This window comes from Andrena cerasifolii, chromosome 6 (genome assembly GCF_050908995.1).
Source record: "Andrena cerasifolii isolate SP2316 chromosome 6, iyAndCera1_principal, whole genome shotgun sequence".
Classification (NCBI taxonomy): Eukaryota; Metazoa; Arthropoda; class Insecta; order Hymenoptera; family Andrenidae; genus Andrena; species Andrena cerasifolii.
Window position 1 is genome coordinate 11,061,431 of NC_135123.1, and position 21,903 is coordinate 11,083,333.

At 47.7% G+C, this 21,903-nt stretch overlaps 2 protein-coding genes across 12 annotated transcripts in view; one reads left to right on the forward strand and one right to left on the reverse strand.

Annotated features, from left to right (window-relative positions):
* The first annotated feature begins 9 nt into the window (after nt 1-9).
* Nucleotides 10-14,476, forward strand: East (enhanced adult sensory threshold). 7 transcript variants are annotated; one of them, XM_076813710.1, is made up of 9 exons: nt 10-151; nt 955-1,080; nt 1,394-4,546; nt 4,580-5,689; nt 5,787-5,862; nt 6,265-6,527; nt 6,592-6,747; nt 6,825-7,138; nt 7,217-14,476. In XM_076813710.1, exons 2-9 carry the CDS (start codon nt 1,039-1,041, stop codon nt 8,784-8,786), a joined length of 6,684 nt encoding a protein of 2,227 aa, XP_076669825.1. In that variant the 5' UTR covers nt 10-151; nt 955-1,038; the 3' UTR covers nt 8,787-14,476. The 7 variants fall into 7 exon arrangements, 5 of the variants coding, with proteins under 5 accessions (XP_076669825.1, XP_076669824.1, XP_076669828.1 ...); XM_076813709.1 differs by lacking the exon at nt 10-151 and adding an exon at nt 445-586; XM_076813713.1 differs by lacking the exon at nt 10-151 and adding an exon at nt 445-586 and having other exon boundaries at nt 5,787-5,820.
* A 4,148-nt stretch (nt 14,477-18,624) lies between these two features.
* LOC143370483 (uncharacterized) overlaps nt 18,625-21,903 on the reverse strand; it is an 84,911-nt gene continuing 81,632 nt past the window's right edge. For all 5 annotated transcript variants that reach the window (XM_076815666.1, XM_076815667.1, XM_076815669.1 and 2 more), the window contains exon 3: nt 18,625-21,628. In XM_076815666.1, the coding sequence (XP_076671781.1) occupies nt 21,055-21,628 (574 nt within the window). In that variant the 3' untranslated portion in view covers nt 18,625-21,054. The remainder of the gene's footprint in view (nt 21,629-21,903) is intronic.

Sequence of the window (21,903 nt, forward strand, 5' to 3'; positions counted from 1 at the left end):
GGTGCGCACGGGCGCGTCTTCCTTTTCGTTCTCGTGCCAGATCGAGTATTTGCCCGCGACCAGCTCGTATTTCCAGCATCATTCTGCTGCGGCGAGATAGTCGGTCGCGCCAGCCCGCGATCCCAATAGGCGGACACGTCACCGTGCGACCGTGAGTAACGTTAAAACCGACAAATAGCTGGCTCGGGGTGTGTTATCGCGAACGCTGTATAGAAGACGGAGTGCCGCGTTGCCCCGATTTTCCGCGTAGGGCCGTCGCGTTCCCGCGGAACGGAGGCGTGCGATTTCGGGCTCGGGGGCGAGGGCGGGCGTCCCGAGAGGCGAACGGGTCCCGGCCACCGGCCCGCGTCGGCCCCCAAGGGGTTGAATTCGGGCGAAATAACGCGTTGGAATTAGCGCGAACGGGCTATGGACTTGGGAGAGGTCGCACCCACCGCCGTCAGATGGCGGTAGGGGGAAAACAGTGGGACAGCGTACAAGAGACAGACAGACACCCTGCAACGGGACTGTGTGTTTTTCACAGATATAATTTTCCGCGTTTTCCCGCAACGGCCACGCTCCTCGACGGCGATTCCTCGGCCGAGAGGTAAGTACACGCGACGGCGCGACTCGCAGCCCGTGAAATTCCATCGGGGACCCGCGGGCCGCCGTGTACTAAACCTCGGAAATCTCGAGCCGAGGGCCCGACCTTTTGTTTATTCGTGGCGATTTTTTCGCAACGATTCGTCGCGTGATTTTCGATACTTCCCGCCCGTTCAACCCCAGATTTTCCCGTCCGGCAGTTAATACGTGACACGGCCTTCGCATCGCGACCGAATTCCGCGGGATCCGCGGCACGATCGGGCAGATATCGCGTGAAATATTTCGGAGCGATTCCCCGAGCGAGAGGAAGAGGCGCTCCGTGTGTATCCGTGTAAATGCAAAGTTTTGTCACGTAATTTTTCTGACCGCCAGGGCCGCATCTATCAACCCCACCGTTCCGGCCGGCCGATCGTCTACTCTTCCACCCAAAGACGAATTATGTAGCTCCTTCGGTTGATGTATAGTCGATTTGTTCCTGTCTCGCTTATAAGAGGAAAGGTACTATCTCCTCCTTCTTATAATATCCAACCATTGTACTATGAGATGATTATATTTTTTAAATAAAATCACCTGTTAATCGTACTATTTTTATCTTGAATATCCTTGTAGAGATAAACTTTTCGTATTTCTTTTTTTTATCTCTTTTTTTGTCTCCCTCTCGGTAAAGACAATTTTTATTTACTTCTCAAGTATGTGTTTATATTCAATTACTAGGGAGATTAACAGATTTTCATTAGTACTACGATGGTAGTAGCGATTACCCTGCGATCGGTAACTGGCTCGCAATTTCATGTTGCGAATGAAATTGCAGGAGCCCAATGTGGGTGGAAGTGAGATGGCATCCAGGGAAAAGAAACCCTTAGCGCCTTCCAAAGCAAAACAGAAGGCGAGTAATGATAGCGGCTTGCCGTCCAACGAAATCAAAAGTAGAAAGGGCAAGTCTCTGGCTAATCTGAAGCAGCAGCAGCTCGCGCGCGACATATTGGAGGCGGTGGCGACCGGCAGCCAGCTACCTCCGAAAATAGAGGCGAGCCTGCCGCGCAAAAAGGTCCTCAGGAATCTTAAGCGCAAGCAGAAATTGAGAGTGGTCAAGGCGAATCTCATTAAGTCCAAGGTCACGAGGAAGGTAGCGAACAGGGGTCTGTGCAGGATCACTTCGGACATCAAGAAGGGCGTGAGGGGGAGGAGAGTTAAGTTGCCGGAAGAGAGCCCTGTTAAGGTGTCCGACACGAGAGTTTCAGAGTATCGGGTAAACGATACGGAGAGCGAGAGCACAGGGATAGAAACAATTAATAGAAGTGCCAAGAACAATCTCAGGACCAAAAAGACCAAGTTTGTATGGAGAACTAGCGGGGACATAGAGAACGAGGACGTGCAGGACAAAGATACGGACTCTGGTGCTGGATCCAGTACCAAGAACAGCCCGAAGCTTAACAGAAGAGGGAAAGGCTCGGAGAGTCCAGACTCTTTGACCAAGGGTGTTAAGTCGACAAAGTTTCTTGGATTCAGGAGGAACAATACCAGGGAAAGGGATATCGGCACCAAAAATACGGAGGGAGACATCAAGTATACAAAGGGGAGGAAAGGTAATAATAAAGATATCGATTATTCCAGGGCATCCGCTGTTGACACAAAATTCTCGAAATCGCTTCTGGAAGCTAAGAGCTCTATAGATCTCACCATAGACGAGGTAATAGCTTCAATGTTGAGTGACTCGGAGATAGACAGTCAACAAGGTGCAACAGAGAAAGTCGAGGGAAAGGTGACGAGAAGTAGGAAAATGGTGGTAGAAGAGAATATAGTAGCAGACATTGAAATAAAGAAGGAACCAGAGGATGATACCAAAATTCTATTGGACGGTGAGTGCTTGGAGACAGAGTCCTTCCAAAATGCGATCCAGCTGAGGAAAAGGTCTAGCACGTCGATTAGTCAGAGGAGTTTAAGGAATGGGAAGCTAAGGCAATCGGACTCTGGTATCTCTGCTGACTTGGATCTCAAGAAACGTCGGAGATTAAACTCGGATGACCCTGTTAATTCAGAAGTTTCTGTAGATAACATTGCAGATAGTAACGTAGACACGGAATCTTGTTTTTCTGAATCTAGCGGTAATGATTCTCAGACAGTTATGGTGGCAGCCAAAGATGAATCTTGCTTGAAGCAGGAGACAGTAAAGAGCTACGAGGAGAGTTCCCAAACTGGATTAGAGACGGAGAACAATAATAACAGTGATCGAGTAGATAGAGCTAGCGAAGTAGGACCCACTCTACGCTCAAAAACTAAAGCCAAAAGTACAGAGGTCGAGATAAAAAATGACAATATCAAAGTTGAATATACGAGAATAGTACCTAAGAATACAGAGGCGCAGGAGGAGCTAAAGAAAGTAAGCAATTTAGATCAAGTTAGGAAGGATAATATTTTAGCAAAATTCGCCGACAAGTCCAAGAGTCGAAGGAGTAGTTTAAATATAGATATGAAGAAGACTGTGAATTCGTTTTACAGTACGGATAAATCGGATGGCAATCCAAAGTCCCAAATAGATCAAATGATAGAGAATATCAAGCTGACGATCGCGAAGTCGATAGAGAGTAAGATCTTCGGGCCGGAGAAGGGTCTTGGGTTGAGCAAGAACTTCGAGGTGCCGAAAATCGAGGAGATAATCGCGCCGCTGAGCGCGGAGTCGCAGAAGCTGGGGCTGGAGGAAGCTACGGACGAGGACAAGTCTACCATTTCCAAGAACGAGATCAAATCAGAGGATTCAGAGAATTCAGTACCAAAAGTGGCCGACACTGCCAAAGAAATTGAGAAACTAGTCATGGGTGATATTGAACCAGCAGAAACTCATTCTCAAAATATCCAAGAAACCGAATCCCCCGACACCGGCGGAAGCAACAATACCCATAACGCTTCCGAAGCTGTGCACGCCACGGAGAACTGCGAGAGCGGTTGCAAAGTCGCGGAGCACAGGGAGGAACCAAGTGAGAATTCTACTGCCGCCAAGGAGCCCGAAAAGTGTTCAGAACAATCAATAGACGATCAGACGAAAACATTAGACGATAGTAAAAGATCGACGGGTATTAGGAAATCGCCGAGAATAACTGACAAAGCTTCTTCCCCCGAGAGTGCGAGCACCGAAACCGCGAAGAAGTTGAGTAAATTAACGACTAAAACAGTTCACATATCCGAGAGCTCTGAAGAATCCGCGTCGCAGGAGAACACAAATAAATCCACTTCTGAGGATGCACCTTCGCAAGATAAACCACTTAGAAATGAATCGAAGAAGGTAACTGCTTCTGAAGCTTTGAGCAACCATGCGGAAGCTGCATCTGACCAGGGACAGGAGAGACTTGTAACGGAGGAAACAAAGACGGCTCCAGCTATTGCAAGCGAAGCTCGGGTTTCATTAAATGTTTCTGTGGAGTCTGAAGATGCAGAGACATTGGAAAATATCTCTAAAGAAGTGAGAACGTTAGTAACAGAAGATGAATGCAAGGAACAATTAGAATCGATCGCAGAGGATGGAAAGCAGGAGGAGTCAAGTGCTAAAGACACTGTAGAGTCCCCTCCATCTTTGAGCGAAGTATCACTACCTGATAATGCAGAAGAAGAAGAAGCAGCTCCCAATATAGTAACCGATGTGCCAGAAGAGAGTACTACCGAGGGCAAGTCCGAGGCAGCAGAGAGTCCCAAAGAGACTGAATCGAGCACTTTGGAAATGTTGGACGATGCAAAGAAGGACAGAAGTAGCAATCAGATACTGGCCACGTCCGATTCAGATTCTAGCCACAATACAAGCTGCAGCGATGCCAGCAACGTTGCCGAGGAACCTGAGAAGGAATCAGAAGCCTCCCCGAAGAGTGATAAGAGCAAGCAGGTCAGTGCATGCGGGGATGTAACGAGTGCTGCGTCTGCAGAGTTGAAGAAAGAAGTTTCGAGCAAGATTTCAGACCACGGCAAGTTAGCTGCAGTGGAGGAAGCGGAGGAGGAAGAGGAGGAAGAGGAAGAGGAGGATGAGGAGGATGATGAGAAGCTGCAGACTGAACGCATAGCGGAGGAGCAAAAATCTCCTAGCGACGAAAAGAAGAGGGTGCTAAGGATGCGGGACAAGACGAAGAGGATTGACAAGGAGCAGACCTCTTCCAGCAGAGAGCGGGACGACAGCTCTTCCAAGGCGAAGGCAGACGAGGAAGGAGGCCAGAAGAGGCAGGGTTTGAAGGAAATTGAAGGAGCTGAGGAGGTGCAAGAGGCGGCAGAAGAGAAAGCTGAAGGTACACCGATTACCGAGGACACAGACGACGCAACGAATAACGGTGAACTGGATGCGAACGAATCGGAGCCGCAAGCTCGCACTAGACGCAGCAGGGAAGTGAAGAAACGGAAGGAGGACCAGCTGGTGGCCCTGAAGAACAAGCGGGCGAAGCGGGAGGTTCGCAAGTCCGACCAGCAGAACAAGGAAGAGACGTTGCTGGATAATGAGGTTGCCACGATAAACGAGAACAATCGGGCGTTCCTGACCAAGTACGAGAACGGGACCGACTGCTCCAACAATTTCAGAGGCTTCTCTGAAGGGGGTAGAGATGGCCTCGACAAACGCCAGGGCAGCGCGGATAACCTGAGGAGCAAGTCCGAGAACGACCTGAGCATCGCCAAGGAGCCTGGCAAGACTGCGCGCGAGAGCAGACTCTCCAGGAACCTCTCAGAGAACCACATGACCAAGGAGTCTGAGAATATCGACATACTGGATGGTGATTCCAAAGGAAAGACGCCAGAGATCTCGCAGAAGGACTCCGACGAGACGTCCACGTCTGGGGAATCGTCCAGCAGCGTGAACGTCACTCCGAAGATCCTGGAGACACCCGAGGACAAGGCGAAGAAGGAGTCTATTCTGAGACTACTGGGGTTGGAGTCTCTGGAGAAAGCTGCTGAGAGATTGAGTCATCAGAAGGCGAAGAAGGAGCAGTACACCGGCACCTTGAAGACCGTGATCCGCGTGCAGAAGGACAAGGAGAAGGATAAGAGACGGTCGAGGTCTCCGCTGAAGATGGTGCTGAAGCAGGGCCGTGGGGATGGCGAGGGCGATTCTCCTGAATTCTACACCATTCAAAAGGAGGTAAGTTGCAGAGGATGCTAGTAAATCTGTTGGAGTATCGCACAGAGATAGAGAGAGTTTTGTTAATCATCGCCTTATTCTTCTTTCTTTTTTACAGTTTGGAACCAGTGGTTTGGGCGATAGCAGCTCTGGTGCGAACCGAAAGTTCTCTACTAACCACAGACACTCTTGCGGTAATCCTGGTTGCGGGAATAACTACATTCTTAATCACTCCCTTGTCCCTCTGCTTGTTAAGACGAATACGCGTCCTTCGTGTCCTGTACAGTCCACTATTACCCAGAATATCTGGGCACATAATCTGGGCAGTATCCTTTCTCGTACAGTATCGAGCAGTTCTCCTCCAAAGATCATCAGCCCTGCGGATCGTACTCACAACAATTACATATTTTTATAACAAGCATGCCGTCTCGTGTTACCGCTTCATGTATTTCCCAAATACAGCCCATCGTCACTTTCTAACTCCCAAGTCACCGTTCCGACTAAAACCAGTCTTGTCTTGACCAGAAAACAGTTAGATTAAACCTTCTGCTTGCTCCGATTATCGTATCGTAATCGTTGACCGTGTACGGCCGCAGATGAGGACAATGAGGATGCAGCGCCGAAGGATCGCCAGTCGCTTGTCATTCCAGAGAAGTCCTCGTCGTTCTCCATTCATCCAGGCCGCCTGTGCGCGGACGTGTGTTGCTACTGTTTCGGGAAATTCGGCTCCTTGGACACGCCGATGCATCTAGCGCAGATGAAGTCGGACGAGAGACGGAAGAAGATCTTGAACATCGAGAGACACCTCACCAAGGACTCCTGCTTGTGCGACGCTTGCTACCGTCACGTGGATAGAAAGGTGCTTACTTGCGTTCAGAAATCTTCTTGTAAGAGAAATTCTTAATGGCTATTTATATTATCAGGCGAACACCAGTCCGACGAATATGCAAGCCAAGCCGCAGAAACAGCACAGGCAGCTGATGGTGTCCAAGTGCTCGGCTCGCGACTGCAGGGACGCGGCGCGGCACCACGTGAAGCGTCGCTGGTTGCTGAAGATCAAAGCTGGTCTGCAGAAGCAGGTGAATGCACGTGTCGAGGAGGAAACGTTCCCCAGTAAACATTCCCCGTTATAAAGAGCAATTTTCGACTGGTACAGGTGGACATCGATTGGGAATCCAGTCAGCACACGTCCATGTCGTTCTGCGTCAGCCACTATTCGAAGATTGAGCGATTCCTGACCTGCGCGCTCTGCAAGCGTCGACTGGCGAGGAACCACACTCATCAGCTGGCGAACGCGGAGACCGAAGAGCTGAACCAGCTGCTCGGGCAGCAGGGAGTGCCCGTACTGCTGGCCGCTGGCACTTTCGTCTGCAAACTGTGCCGTTACTTCACGCAGCTACAGCTCAAGTACAAGGACGTGGAGAACATGAACACGAACCACAGGTCCTTCTTCAAGAGTTACAGGAAAAGGTACCATCTCCTTTCAGAGGATTCTTAATTTGTATCTCAACGGGAATGTTCGTCTATATTCTTCCTTCTTTCAATTAGAATCCTACACTACCACGATATCGAGGTTCTGGAGAACGAGGACGAGGACTCGTCGCAGAACCAGTCCAAGGACAAGGACAAACGGAAGAAGCCAAAATGCCAGGCTCCGCCGAAGAGTGGCACCTCGAAATCGCCGGACGGCACGGCCAGCTCCATCTCGGAGAAGTCTACACTGGAGCCTAGCAAGACCGAGGGCGCCGGTTCAGAGACGGACAACGAGACTAATAGGAAGGCGAGCTCCAGGTCGATGGACGGACACGTGGTGACGGACGTGCAGTTCCTTGGCATCGAGAGCACCGTGGAGAAGCTGAAGAAACGGAAGTTGCTCGAAATGCACCCGTACACCACGCCCGACCCCACCGCCGCGATGTCCTGCGAGAGCCCGAACGAGGTGGTGGAGATCCTCGCGATGGACAAGGAGGTGACACTGACCAGACTGCCAAAGAGACCGAGGACCAGCAACGACATCACCCCGGTGGTGCAGCGGCTCGGTGCCAACCCCTCGATCAGCGTCCGCACCCTGTTCCCCGGCGAGGAGGAGATGAACCTGCACGCGAACATCGAGTTCACGAACGTCCGCGAGATCACGCCGCAGGGCTGGGAGAAGTGCGCGACCATGATCCAGTACGACCGAGACACGAAGCTTCTCTGGCAAGAGCTGCAGCGGCCGTACGGTAATCAGAGCTCGTTCCTCCGGCACCTGATCCTCCTAGAGAAATATTACAGATCGGGCGACCTGGTGTTGGCGCCGAACGCGTCCCGGAACGCGATCAACTACTCCACGTCCGTGCAGAACAGACTGATCTCGTACGAGGGCCCCGAGAAGATGGACGAGCCGATCATGGAGCCGATCTCCTCCGAGTACCACAACTCCCGCCGCCTCAGCGGCGGCTACGTGCTCGAGAGGGACAGGCTGTCGTTGCCCAGCACGAGCACGATGAAGGCCACGCCCGGCGTCGCGCAGCAGCCCCCCAAAGCCAGCCCTCCCCGCGTCCTCAAGCTAAACCCAGGCGTTTCGATCATCAAGAAACCGCCGCCGAACCTACAACGGCTGAGCCTGCCGTCTACCAGCGCGACCACCAACGGGAACGCGAAGCGGAAGGACCAGAGAGTGCCGGTCTCCGCCGGCGGCAAGGTGTTCCAGCTGAGCGAGCCGGACTTCAAGCGGCTGCAGTCGCTGAAGAAGCAGAAGCAGCTTTTAGCCGAGAAGCAGCAGTCCATGAGCCCCGTCAGCGGCTCCGGCAGCTCGGCCTCGCCCCCGAACCTCAAGCCCACCACCGCGCAGTATCAGAAGGCTCAGCTGGTCGCGCACACGCAGTTCCAGAAGCACCTGAGGATGCAACAGGAGATGCTGAGCAGACAGAGTAGAGGCGATTTCGAGCCGCTGATATGCGACATCCGCTCCCTGGCGAACGAGAACAGCCCCACGCAGAATCTGCTGCACAACCTGAACCTGCCCAAATCGATACAGGTGACCACCAAGACGACCCATCACATACCGATACTGCCGAAAATCCCGAGATCGCTGACGGTGATACCGCAGACGGTCACCAGACCCGCCGACAAATGAGACGGCCAGCCTAGAAGGAGAAGCTCCAGAGAGCGGAGGGGCAGTAAGTAGTAAGACACGTTACCACGATAATCGAGAGACAGACAGGACACATAGAGAGAAAGAAAGAGAGAAAGGAAGAGAGAGAGAGAGAGAGAGTGTGTGTGTGTGTGTTGCCACGGGGATTCGTGGGCGCGAACGAGTCGATCGGTCGCGCATCCTTTCAGCCTTAGACAGCGCCGATCGAGGGACGAAGCGAGACAATATCTGCCTTATGAACGGTCGGGTGCACGGTGGTGCACTCGGGGAGCTGTACCGCTCAAAACACTACGATAGACGATACACGCGCGGTGTCGCTCGATTACGACCCGCTATTAGACGCGTGGACGCGCGCGCAGACGCTGTAGATAGGGATAGAAGTAAGAATGGAAACGCTAGGAGCCGTGGAGCGGAAGGAGCCCAGGACTTGGGAGAGATCGGGGATACCGAGCGCCCCAGGCTCCGTGTTCTGTACAGCCTTTAGGACGCTGGAAGCTTGATGACCTGGACAGTCCTCTCAGCGCTACCAGCCGCGGCAGACTCGACCGCCAATTGTCCTCCTTCCGCCCTCGGCGCTTAGGATACTAACGATTCTACACTAACAACCAAAGCATCGGTGTGAAACGCGACGTGATGGAAAGAAGAATCAGAGGATCCTGTTTCCGAGGTGAAGTGCCTAAAGCGCGACGAAGTCGTTAGTTTTTAATGACACAGAGTATAACACGTTGAACGGACTCGAAACACAGTATATACATAGTTGAGTATGTTAAACAGGGGGGGGGGGGGGGAGATTTAACGATCTAAAATTTAATGGGATTATTGAGGGGAATGGAGGAGAGATCGGAGAGGAGCCGCGAATGTTTCGGGCGTCACTATTGTTCCCTCCTCTTCTCGAGGTCCGTAGGAAGGTTCCTCGATCCATGAGAGAAGCTGTCTGTGATCCGTTTTAAGAGGGAGGCTCGAACGGATAGCGTGTAATTCCCCGCGAGCGGCGAAGTTGCTCTGCCTTTGCTGTTCACTAGTACTCGGCTCGCTGTTAGACATATCGTTGTTCTACGTTCTTCGAGGGAATCGGGGCGCGAGATAGATTGGACGATCGATGGAGCGCTCGAAGAACGATCAAGTGATGATCGGTAGTTCGTTCCTTTTACGCGTCCGAGGGGAAAGATCGAGCATACACGCGACACGCGGCGCCGGTGTATTTCGTCATATACAGGATGTCTCGGCTCAATCGACCATTAATAGCATCCCCGGTTGCGTTGAACAGCGCGCAACCTCGGAAAGCCACTGCCCGCCTCCAAATAGCGGGTTTCATTTACGGTGAGCGAGATCTACGTTCTCGGTCTACTTTTCTTTATATTTCAAAGGCATCGACGCTTTCCCGAGGGGATGCTGCTAGCAACGATCACTTATGTGTACGATAATTAATTTTTTACAATTATTTGGATGATTAATTGTTTTATCGGGGTTGAACGATTTTATTTGCATGCAAATCAATTGCGATCGATCATTCGTTATCGACGGTATTTGCCAGCGCTGGCACGCATGAGTTCTTTACAAGTTTCTATTTTCTTTTCCTTTTTATTGCGAGCATTCGATTTTTTTTCACCTTGATCGCGTTCTGCTGGCCGTCGCGGGGAGGACGTCGGTGGCATTGAAATCTCCGAGCTCGGCTATTCAGGACGGAGGGATGCTTTTTCCGCGGACGCCCCTTGCGCCGCGACGGGGATACTTGGAGCGATCATGTTTCACGAGGCACCGTGTATATCCCGTTCGCGCCAGTATATATATTTTGTCTACCTGGAAACATATAGTGGCGGGGGTGGCGGGTGTCGCCGGCACCCTTCCCTCCCCCGCGTTCAATTGTACATTAGGAAATATATATTTTGGGCCTGCTCACGCCAGAGGAGCGCATAATGATGACTTGTAATTAATTATATAATTAACGGGCGATTGTTATAAGCGGAATTACGATTAAGTGTTATAACGTGTGAAAAAAATTTGGTAAATACAACTCTGAGTAGGTGTAGAACTTACGCCTCGAGCTTATTTATTATATGTTAACTATATTATATACGTATATATATACATACATATCAGTGTGTATATATATATATGTATATACCATATTGCATTGTACATAACTTGATAATTATTATTTCTCCTAGTTGGTAATCGATGATTATAATTATTAATATTATTAGCTCATTACGGGATCATTCGATTATTATGCGCCGCGACGAGCCGAATCGTCGCCAAGGATTCCTTGTTACGAGTCGCGTAATATGATCGCGCGGACAAGCCAAACGGAGAGGTTCGAGGTGTCGCGGTATTTTTCTCAGACAAGGAGCGCCCGTCTACTTTTCTTCTTCTTCTTCTTCTTATTCTTCTTCTTCTTCTTCTTCGTCTCACACACTGCGTCGTCGTAACAATCATCGTTTTTGCATTGTCGCCACGTGAAGAGAATTGTAAAAGAGAAGAGAAGCGGTTCGAACCGATCCCGAGTAGTGTTCTGGATATATGAAATAAACAGAGAGGGAGGTCTCCCTCGTTCTCGTCCAGGTACGAGTTTAGAATCGTTGCCTTAAAGAAAGCGCCGGGCCGAGCGGCGTCGTTATCGATTGTAAATAGTTTGATGAGAAAGAGAGAGAGAGAGAGAGAGAGAGAGAGAGAGAGAGAGAGAGAGAGGTGTATGTAAATTAGCTTGCGACGAGGAGAGGTTCTAAAGGTGATAGCTGTTGGTGGGCCTTCCTAATGATGAGGTTCACTTTTGAACCGAGAGAATTCAACGGGATGAAATGATTTTTTTTCGGGGCGGAGGGTGGTCTGCTCCGTTGGGGCGCGTTGGATCCTCGGTGTTTCTACTTAATCGCCCTTGGAATTCTAATTGCTTTCTCTTCGATGCGCATCGTCGAATGCAAAATACTCGGACGTTTCTCGCATTTGGTTTCGCTCCTCGGCTCGCTTCTTCTCGCTCAAATCGTTTTTATCGTTCGCTAATCGCACTAGTTACACGTTCACGAGGTGGGTGGTGAAAGAAATTCGAGCTCGGAACGGTACCGTTCGAGCGCGCAGTGCAACCGAATCGACTCAAGGGGATGTGTGCTACTTGAGGGGTGTTTCTAGCGTGACGGCTGAAAGAAACTTAAGGCTTTTCGGGAATTAAAAAAAGAAACAAGTATTGCACGTTTGTAGCCTTTATCCTATCACCTTTTAAGACTATGAAAAAACATTTGTAAGTAAAAATATTTCCCGAACCACTGCAAATATATCAGGCATACTCGGTCGACGTCACTTTATCGAACTAGACTCTTGCAAATATTTGCAAAATTAAATTAGTACAGTCAACAAAACCATAATTTGTATTGCTAAAATTGATACAATTTTTTAAGACGTTGCCATTTCTTTGTTTCTCAATATTTTTCCATTATGCTGGTTCAGACGATAGCCGCACGTCTGCAGATTACCAATCCTTCTGAATTTTGTGTTTGAGATAACTACGATTGCAGACATTAGTTTTGGCAACCGGCAGGCTCCTATTCCGCTATGAATGGATATTTTTACTTGCGAATTTTTTTTATAGTCTCAAAAGGTGGTAGAATAAAGCTACAAACGTGCGTCACTGGTTTCTTGATTCCCAAAAAATTAAGATTCTTCAATCGTCACACTAGGAAAACCCGTTGGAAAAGAAAGGAAAGGAACTTTTCGTATCGGCTGTGTCCAGGATATCGAGATTGCCTCTGTCGCCTGGGTCGACTCCTGGTGCTTTCTTCGTCTCTTATCGCAGGATTGCTAACACCTACTAAAAAAACTATAAAAAAAACTACACTTAACCCAGAACGTTATACCCAGAAGCTCCAAGCGCTAATTCGTTTCTTAGAAATTCTCAAACCCCTTAGCACCAGCAAGAGATTCCCAAATCATTTTTAACACCCTCCCTGCCCCGGTGGAGATTCACACTTGCAGTAAATTAGTAACCCATTACCAGCCAAGCATCGAAACACAAACTCCAGAAACTTCGTCACATTCACCCCAATTAAAAAAAATTAAAATTTAATATTGCGTTTATGCAACAACAGCTGTTAATGGGTTAAAAACAACTCCAGCCATTTCTTGTTCCACTTCAATTTCGACTCTTCTTCTAGGAGCACCTTATCCCTCCGATTAAAAATTCCACCGCCGCTAAAAATCGTGCCCGACCTGAATCCTAGTGCAGGGACGATCGCAAAGGGAAGGAATTGTTGGAAAGTCGAGAAACAGCACGAACGACTTACTTGTTGGCGAAGGAGCCCGATGTGCGCGTAATCTAATCTGGAGAACGTTCACGTGGCGACACGGAAAAAGGAACGTACACACACAGGCACGTTACACATGCATGTACACGGACAGTAGGGTACGAGGCGGACGTGGGCATCGCGGGCGCACGTGCGCGTCGGGGAAACGAATGTCGCTGCGTTGAGTATTATATATATGCTAAGTATATATAATACTGAAAGTTATAAAAAAAAGTATATATATACATATATATATATAGTGGATAAAATTACGATACAAAAAAAAGGAGTACTCGGCGGTACGCGTTATACATATAAAATGCTCTATTTTATTAAGGATATTTTTGATATATCTATATATATATATATATAAATAAATAAAAAGTATAAATATATGTATATCGAAACTCAAGCAAGCGAATCACCGATCGGGTGGATGCGCCGATATCGACGATGTAATTATTGTTATCCGAAGTCGCAGTGCTGTTTATCGAGCTGTGTGCAGTGCGCGGCGGGTCCCGATTCCTCTCGGGATCCGAGCATTCTATGGCGAGGTCGTCGGCCATACGCTTTCCTTCTTCTTTTTTTTCACTTTCCTTCGTTTCTTAGATCTTTATCTCGAGAGCGATCGCGTTAAGGGCGCGCACGAGTGGCGAGGGGGGCACTCATTTCGCCCCTGAGGGCCCGCTACTCCTTTATTTATTGTTAGCTCCGTAGCACTCGCCCGGCGACGATCAAACGGCTCCCTTTTCGAAGCGAAGAAACCCGCGGGAGGAAAAATGGGGGGCGGTTTTTGTAAAACGTTGTTGTAGGATAATTGTTACAGCCCCTCCTTTTGTTACGCGCGGGCAATGCATGATTTAAAACGGTCGCAGGGCCGCTCCTTCGTTGGCGGGCATGGATACTCCACCGAAGACAGTGGAAGGATTTTTTTTAATTGCGTTTATTCTACTCCTCTCCCCGTTATCTTTAATTTTCCCCTTAACGTAACACCTGCACACTTAATCGACGCGTATCATTGTAAGATTCTGTGTATCGATTACAGTTCTGCGTTAAAATATACACTTTTTTCTGCCACCGAAGTCCTCGAATCATTTTTCTCCGAGCACATTCTGAGATTCTTAAAATCGCCCCTGCTGTGCCTCTGAGCTTCTGCGAATTTGACACGTGGATGATAGAGAAGATGAACGAAATTCAAGTCGCTGGAATACAAGCATAGATTTCCAAACGACCCAACGAAAAGTTCAATTTCAATCGGCCATAAATTCCTTCTTTCGTTTCCTCGTCAACTGCATACTTCTCGGCAAACGGATCGCTCGCGTGTGTGCGTGTGTGTACGGGTAGCATACCGCTGGAAGAGGCGGGGTGGGGGGAGAGCGCGACTGAGAGAGAGAGAGAGAGAGAAAAAAGAGAGTGCGAATGGACTGACGAGTTTAAGTTTTAAGAATTCTATTTTTGTGATCGAGGGGATGAAAATGTAATTATCGTTGCCCGAGGGCTGCGGAGATCGTCGAATGATTTCTGCTCGGAAAGCCGTGGCTTCGAAGGACTCTTTCATTCGATTTGATAGTTGCGAGTTTGAAGTAACAGAGCGCAAGCAAGTTCTGCTCTATTCTCTGGCAGCAGAAGGCCAAGACGCCAGTAGTAGATCCAGACGCTCGCGAACAGACGAGAACCGTTAGCGCTGCGGGAATATGTGTCTGACCGTGTACGGTGGTATTTCTACTGGCAGCAGGCTTGGCACGTTCCGTGGGATAGTGCGGATACAACAGACTCGCGTTAGGAACGTAAACAGTGAGGAGAAATGTAGATATGTAATTACAGGAAAGTAGAAGCAACCTAAATTGGCCGTTGTAGGTTCTCTTTCCTGTATTTTCATTTCAAGATTGAATCGGGAAATGGGTACGTTTCTTCACTTTAGAATTTTAGATGGAGGTTAGTTTCTGGTGGATATAGCGGGTCACTGTTGACACGTATGGAACGTATTACTCATGCGCTGCTGTTCTTAAGTATTTCCGCTGCTTTAGTTTAAAATGCCAGGTGGAGTAGAATTTTTTAGAGTCCTTTAATAAATTTGCAATGTTCTTTGGAATTATTACAGAGAGAGTTGGTGGCTTAATACTTATGAACGGTGGTGTGTGCCTGCTGTGGACTGCGGAGCAGTTTGAAGGAATTAGTTTCTATCGAAATCATTCGACGTTCTCTGCAGCGAAGTATTTTTTAAGCTGGACGATGGGCGAGGGAGCAAAGCGAAAGGCGACTGGAGCTGAATAGCAACGACACAGTCGATCAGGTTTACTATAGGCGAAGATATTTTATTAAGGAGTTAGGAGGGATCGCTGGTTAGCAGTGGGAATGGAGAACAGAAGCAATAAAATGAAGTAAAGAGCTGACGAGCACTAGGTATTTAAGCGTCGGCGATGACGTCACGAATGTGTTTCAAATCTCGATGGTATTTTTTTCAAAACACCATCGCTCCCTGCTGTTTCTCGACTAACTTCGTTTCCTTACCTCGAGGATGTGTTTCGCATAACAGTCCACCAAAATGGTATGGCGAGTAAGTAGGTACTAACTACGTCAGTAGTCGTAGCGTTAAATCGACTCGGACATTTTCATGCTCGCGGATCATCGTAGAGAGAGGAAAGATATTTCTCATCGAACGTGGGGATCGTACGGGGCATCATCGATCGACCGATGGAAAACTAAACGTGTTCACATTTTTTACCCGATTTTGTATCTGCGCAAGTCGAGCCGCTTTCGATTCCTAGTTCTACGTAATACACGTTCCGACGAGCGATTCCGACGAGTCGCGGTTCATTAAACGCACAAGCTGCCAGCGCGAGTTAAAATCGATCCGAGCTGTATAAACGATAGAGGGTTTTTTCACATTTTAATACTTGGCACAGTGGCTGTGCGCCGTGGATAGGGCAAGTGGCACGCGTCTCTGCTCGCGACACATGAAAACGTACGATCGCGATTTCTGCTTCGAGGAGAATGATCAGCACTGCTCGTTTAAAGCACGGAGTTCAGAAGTAATAAGCGAGTTCACATATTTTTTCTTTGCTTTAATTCGAGGTGGGATTTTAAGACTTTGAGATTTCGAAATTTTAAGATCTAGATTTCGGCATTTTGAGATTTCGAAATTTTAAGATTTAGATTTCGAAATTTTGAGATATCGAAATTTTAAGATTTAGATTTCGAAATTTTGAGATTTCGAAATTTTAAGATTTAGATTTCGAAATTTTGAGATTTCGAAATTTTAAGATCTAGATTTCGGCATTTTGAGATTTCGAAATTTTAAGATTTAGATTTCGAAATTTTGAGATATCGAAATTTTAAGATTTAGATTTCGAAATTTTGAGATATCGAAATTTTAAGATTTAGATTTCGAAATTTTGAGATATCGAAATTTTAAGATTTAGATTTCGAAATTTTGAGATATCGAAATTTTAAGATTTAGATTTCGAAATTTTGAGATATCGAAATTTTAAGATTTAGATTTCGAAATTTTGAGATATCGAAATTTTAAGATTTAGATTTCGAAATTTTGAGATATCGAAATTTTGCGACTTTAAAATTTCGGTTGGTTCGACTGACGGTTGCCTGAAAGAGGAAGGAAAGGATCGACTCGAGCCCAATCGACGTTATATTTTGGTGGACTCGTTACTTCTTCGAGCACAGCCTTTCGAGTAGCGATTCTTTCACACGATATCGTCTTCGATCCCTACTAAGTATTTCTCACGTTTCGCATTCTTCGTTCCGTGGATCGAACGGCCACGGGACGGCGTCGATGCAGCGCGAAAGCAATTAATAGAGAGACGGCGAGAATAAAAGATAGGGGAGAAACGCGGATAAAGGAATGACAAATGGGCGCAACGTTTGGCGTACGCAATGACAACGTCCTTTTGGTAATTCGGCACGCACCGTTACGCGAATAATTACGTTATTTAAATAAACATTAACACACGTTAGATACTATTATAATAATCTTTGTTTATTTGGTTCTAATGTAATAGTTATTATTAGTTCGCCATCCTTTGTATATATTCGCAACACTCAATAAAAAAAGTACCAAAAAAGTCTATATTGAGTGGTTTTCTTTGTATATCCAAGTGAGTTTCCCAAAAGGTCCATCAAATCCTAAGCTATGAAAGCCATTTACAGACAAGCAACAGAAGATAGAGAGTGATGACGCAACTTTAAAAATACAAGACAATCCTGTGAAATTAAAGAGTTTCCCCTATTTCTCACTGAATCTCTATAGGTACTTCCAAACTTGTGATTCAAAATATAATACCATTGCAACTTCCAGCAACAACTTTTGCATACATTTCGTTTACAATTGACTAATTATTAACTACTGACTTTACCTAATAACCCACGTATTTATATTCAATAATTTATTAACCTTCCGCCCCAATTTATACACCTTTAAACATTCCTCTGCAAATGTGGATGCTTTTCAATTTCCAGCAACGCTTGTTACGCATACTTCACGTCGAAATAAGTGATTATTAATCCTTTCAGCAAGTGATAATTGTTCCTTTGCATTCGAACATCCTGCGATACCGAGCTTTCTACGAATAGGACCAGAATTTCAGCAAAGTTTATGGGAACACAGAATGGTAAAAGAGGTAAGAGGTTTGTGGAGTGCGCGAGAGAGAAAGAAAGCGCGTGCGCTCTCTTTCGCACAACTCCTCGTGCCACCTCCACCTACATCGTATGCTCCTGTTAACTCGGGCGAAGATACGGACCAAAAACTGCGATGGTCGGTAAATGAAATAACTGTTTCAAACATATTTCTAAGTAAGGTGAATGTACCAATTTCTGCTCATTTAAGAGATAACTCGTCATAAAGAAGGTGTAAAAAATTTGTTTGTGATGAAAATTTGCAGAGTAATTGATCAATTCTTTAATAATAAATCAACCAATTCAAAAACTATTTAAGAAAGATTTTTCAAGATTGTTCACTGTTAGTAATTTCTAATTAAATATATAATGCTCTAAATGTCCGTATTTCTGCTCATGAAAAATAGCGATGCCCCAAGCTCGTGCAACACTCGCGTAAATGTTTAAATAGTTTAGAATTATTTTGTTGCAACTTAGTACAAAAGTAACGCATATAATAATAAGAAAAATACGAAATGATTAGAAATGGGGACATGAGCAAAAATTGGGACATTCACCGTAGGTAACTATTGAATTTCACGCGAATCATACTTAAAGCCCGTCGCAGAATATATAGATAAGAGTTCATATTCTTAATTGCAGCTGTAAAAGTGGGCCAATTAGTTGTATAAAATTCATAATACGTACGTTGAATTAAAATTAAAATGAATATTCACCGAAGACAGAGTCACGTTTATTGTGATTTTATTAAGAAACTATTAATTGCTAATTAAGTATAAGAAAGATCCATGCAAGTTATTTGGTGAAAGCCTGCAGAGCATTATATTATGAAATAGTACAGATCAATAAAGGAAACCCAGTAATCTGTGGAATAATAATAATTCAAGGGGGTAAGGGAGAAGAAAGGAAAGACCTGATTTCTATTTTTGCAGTTTATTTGCAATTTGTTCGTATAATTGGTAACTGATCTCGGATAACTAGTACTAAAAACCTAAACAACGTATGAAACTTTATACATAGCTGATTACTTTAAGGGTGCAAAGGCAGCTATTTACAGTGTGACACGTCGAACCAACGAGAACCGACGGGGTTCATCTTAAATGGTGGATCGTTCGCGTTACAATTAAACCGAAACGGAGATTCGCCCCGTTGACGAGGTTCGAGGCGTACCGAAAGGAAGATTGGATTTCTGTGCATCGCTACCGCGCCATTCCGCCGTCCGTTTCCACCCCCTTACATTTCCCAATGTGTATAAAACGCTCGCGATGCTTTCGATAACCGCTCGTCACTTAACACATAGTCCTGCTGCGTTAATCCTTTCGGTGCTGGTCGAGTAAGAAAAATGCACGCTGGGCGTTCGACTCTGCCGCGGCAGAATCCCAGCACCCAAAGGATTAAAATGCATTATTATATCCCTGTGCAAAAGAAATTCGATGATTGTGGGGGAGGGGCTCGATCCTGCAAAAATGTACAAAAATCTTCCATTTAAATAAAGTGTATAAAAAGGGCTGCGCGAGTGACATCGTTCATGGGAGAGACAATACGTCGTCGAACATCCAATTCCTTTTTAGCACTTTTGTGAACGGTATTGAAGAGAGGGGAGGATAAGGAAGGTTGGGCGAGGGAAGGAGCGACACTCCTAGCAATCGTCGCCAAACATTCTAATGCTCGGGATAGATCTGCAGCTCCTCCCCCGCAACTCCCCCTCAGCAGGAGAACTGAAAGGACAAAGTATTGCACCGTACAGTGTCTGCAGAATCCACGCTAAGATACACCTTATCGCTCGAGCTTACGATACCCTTTAAACAATACAATTATATACAAGGGAGCATGTACACAAAATCATACAGTCGCGTGTCACGTAAACGTTCATCTTCTTTACAAAACTAATTGCGAACATTCTTCGTCGGGGGTACGTTAACAGAATCCCGCGTCCGGGATCCGATGTACAGAACGGAATCGCTCTCCGGGAAAAGTTGCGTCCTAAACCAGTCACGATCGGCCAGAAACTATACGCGGGGCAACGGAAAAGGTGTTTCCGGGTGTGGTTCTTCGGAGTCTGTCGTTAAAGGATTGCTTGTCGAGCAACGAGGAGAAACGAATAGGAATATCGTTAACGGAAATCGAAGAACGTGCACAAGAATTAAGGCCCATCGTGGCATTTGTCGCGCGGTACAGTGTCAACTCCATTCAACTCTCACACACGCACGCACGCGCATACACACACACACACACGCGCTCTTGCACATCGATTCACGGCTACTCTAAAGGCATTTTTATACAGGCGCGCGTCTCGTTCAGCGATCCTCCTCCTTTCCCTGTCTCTTTTTTTTTTCTTTGCTCAGCTTTTACTCTCGCACTTCGCCGCGAAATTCCACTACGAATTCGTCTATAATATTATCGTTAATGTGCCCTTACAAACGTACTCGAATATATACAAATTACATATACGTATGCGTGGTACATTTTGGTACCGACAGTCCGTACGTACATTCGGTACCAGCCTTTTGGTACCCGATTCTCCGCGCGCGAGGGATGTGAAGAGTAACGATCGGGCTCCAGGGTTAAATCCAGGGCCGGATTACGACCTTTAGAGGCCCTAAGCACTTAAAGGTTTCGGAGGCCCCCGTTATACAGGGTGATCGACGTAGCGTACGATTTCTCAGGCATTTCCGATAATTCGGCTAAAAAGTGTTTCTAACAAAAGTTAGATTTTAAAATTCAGAAAATTGTTACGGTGCCCCACCTGATGCCTCAAGCACGCGCTTAGTTTGCTTATTGGTCAATCCAGCACTGGTTAAATCTGCACAAGTAGACGCGCTTGTTAAGATGTAAAGTACGGTTACAAAAGGAGCAGACTTGAAATTCTGAGGCTCAGCGATCTGGGCGCATAAAATTCAACCTCGGAGTCCATCACAAATCTCTCTAGATCCCAGTACGCAACGTAAATACTCCAATATACTCTGCAGAAGTATCATCAGCTCAAAGTTCATTCAACCATTCCTCTACCTACTATGCGAGACCGAAAATCCAGCCTACTCGGTGGCTTCGATTCTCTCCGAGCCTCGAGGATGGGAAACGGAACTCTCCCCACGTGCAGGAACATTCGTCCAAGATCCAGCGGTCCATGGAGCAGGGTGGTTTCCCTCGAGTGTTCGGTAGCAAGGCGAATGGGAGCGTCGATCACCACCAAGCAGCCGGTCTCCGCCCTCCGGGCCCTAGGCTCATCCTCGCCGTGGTTCGTCGCGCGTGCCGCGGAGCCGTTTACCCGCGTCGTCGTCGTCGCGCGTGTGGCTCTTCGTGGCCGCCGCGACCTGGGGAGGGTGCTCGAGGCACGGGGCTCCCTTCTAGGTCTCCAGACCCGGCACCAGGCTGTGGAACGTCTGGATGTCGTGGAACGCCCGGCCGCAGCTCTGGTTGTTGTTCCTCTCGAACTTGGCCAGGTCGAAGTGCTCGTCCAGGGACTGCAGCTCCACCAGCCGCTCCTCCAGGCTCTTGGCGGAGTCCGCGAACCTGGCGAAGTCGCAGATCCGGTCCGGATCGACCACGTCCGACGCCTCCATCATCCCAACGTCGCTGGATCTCGTGAGCTGGGAGCCGGAGTCGTCCAGCTCGCCGGGGAACATGACGGGGTTGCAGCAGCCGCTCGGTTGCGTGCCGCCGCTGGTCGTCGTGTTCGCGGTGCTCGAGCCGATGATGGTGGTGCCCGACCGAACGTCCACCGAGCCCAGACGGTCCTCGGGGTAGACCAGGTGGTGGTGGTGAGGGGTCTCCGGCTCCTGCACCTCGTCGATGTGCGAGAGGAGCCTAGGGGTTGGTGGCAGGATGTAGAAGTCGCTGAACACGTCGTCCTGCAGGTCCAGGTCGTCGTGCCTCTGGCGCTTAGGGCTGAGTCCCTCGTTCCTCGAGTCCTCGCTCAATCTACGGCAGGGAACCAGTCAAGTTAGAACTATGAGAGGCCTCGCTGTTGACGCGAACGGGAACTCGACGCGGTTCAGCTTATTGCGCAATGGCTACGCGGCGCGACGTAGCCGTTGCGCAATCTTGGATTATGTAAAGCGCCAAGCGTATCCCTGTGGGCCGCGATCGGGATCCTGCGGATCTTCTTCTCCTGCCGGACAGATCCTCGCGGGGTAGTTTTCAGTTCGTAAAGGTAAGTTTCCCTCGAAGTTCGAAGTGGATTTTCGCGAAAATGA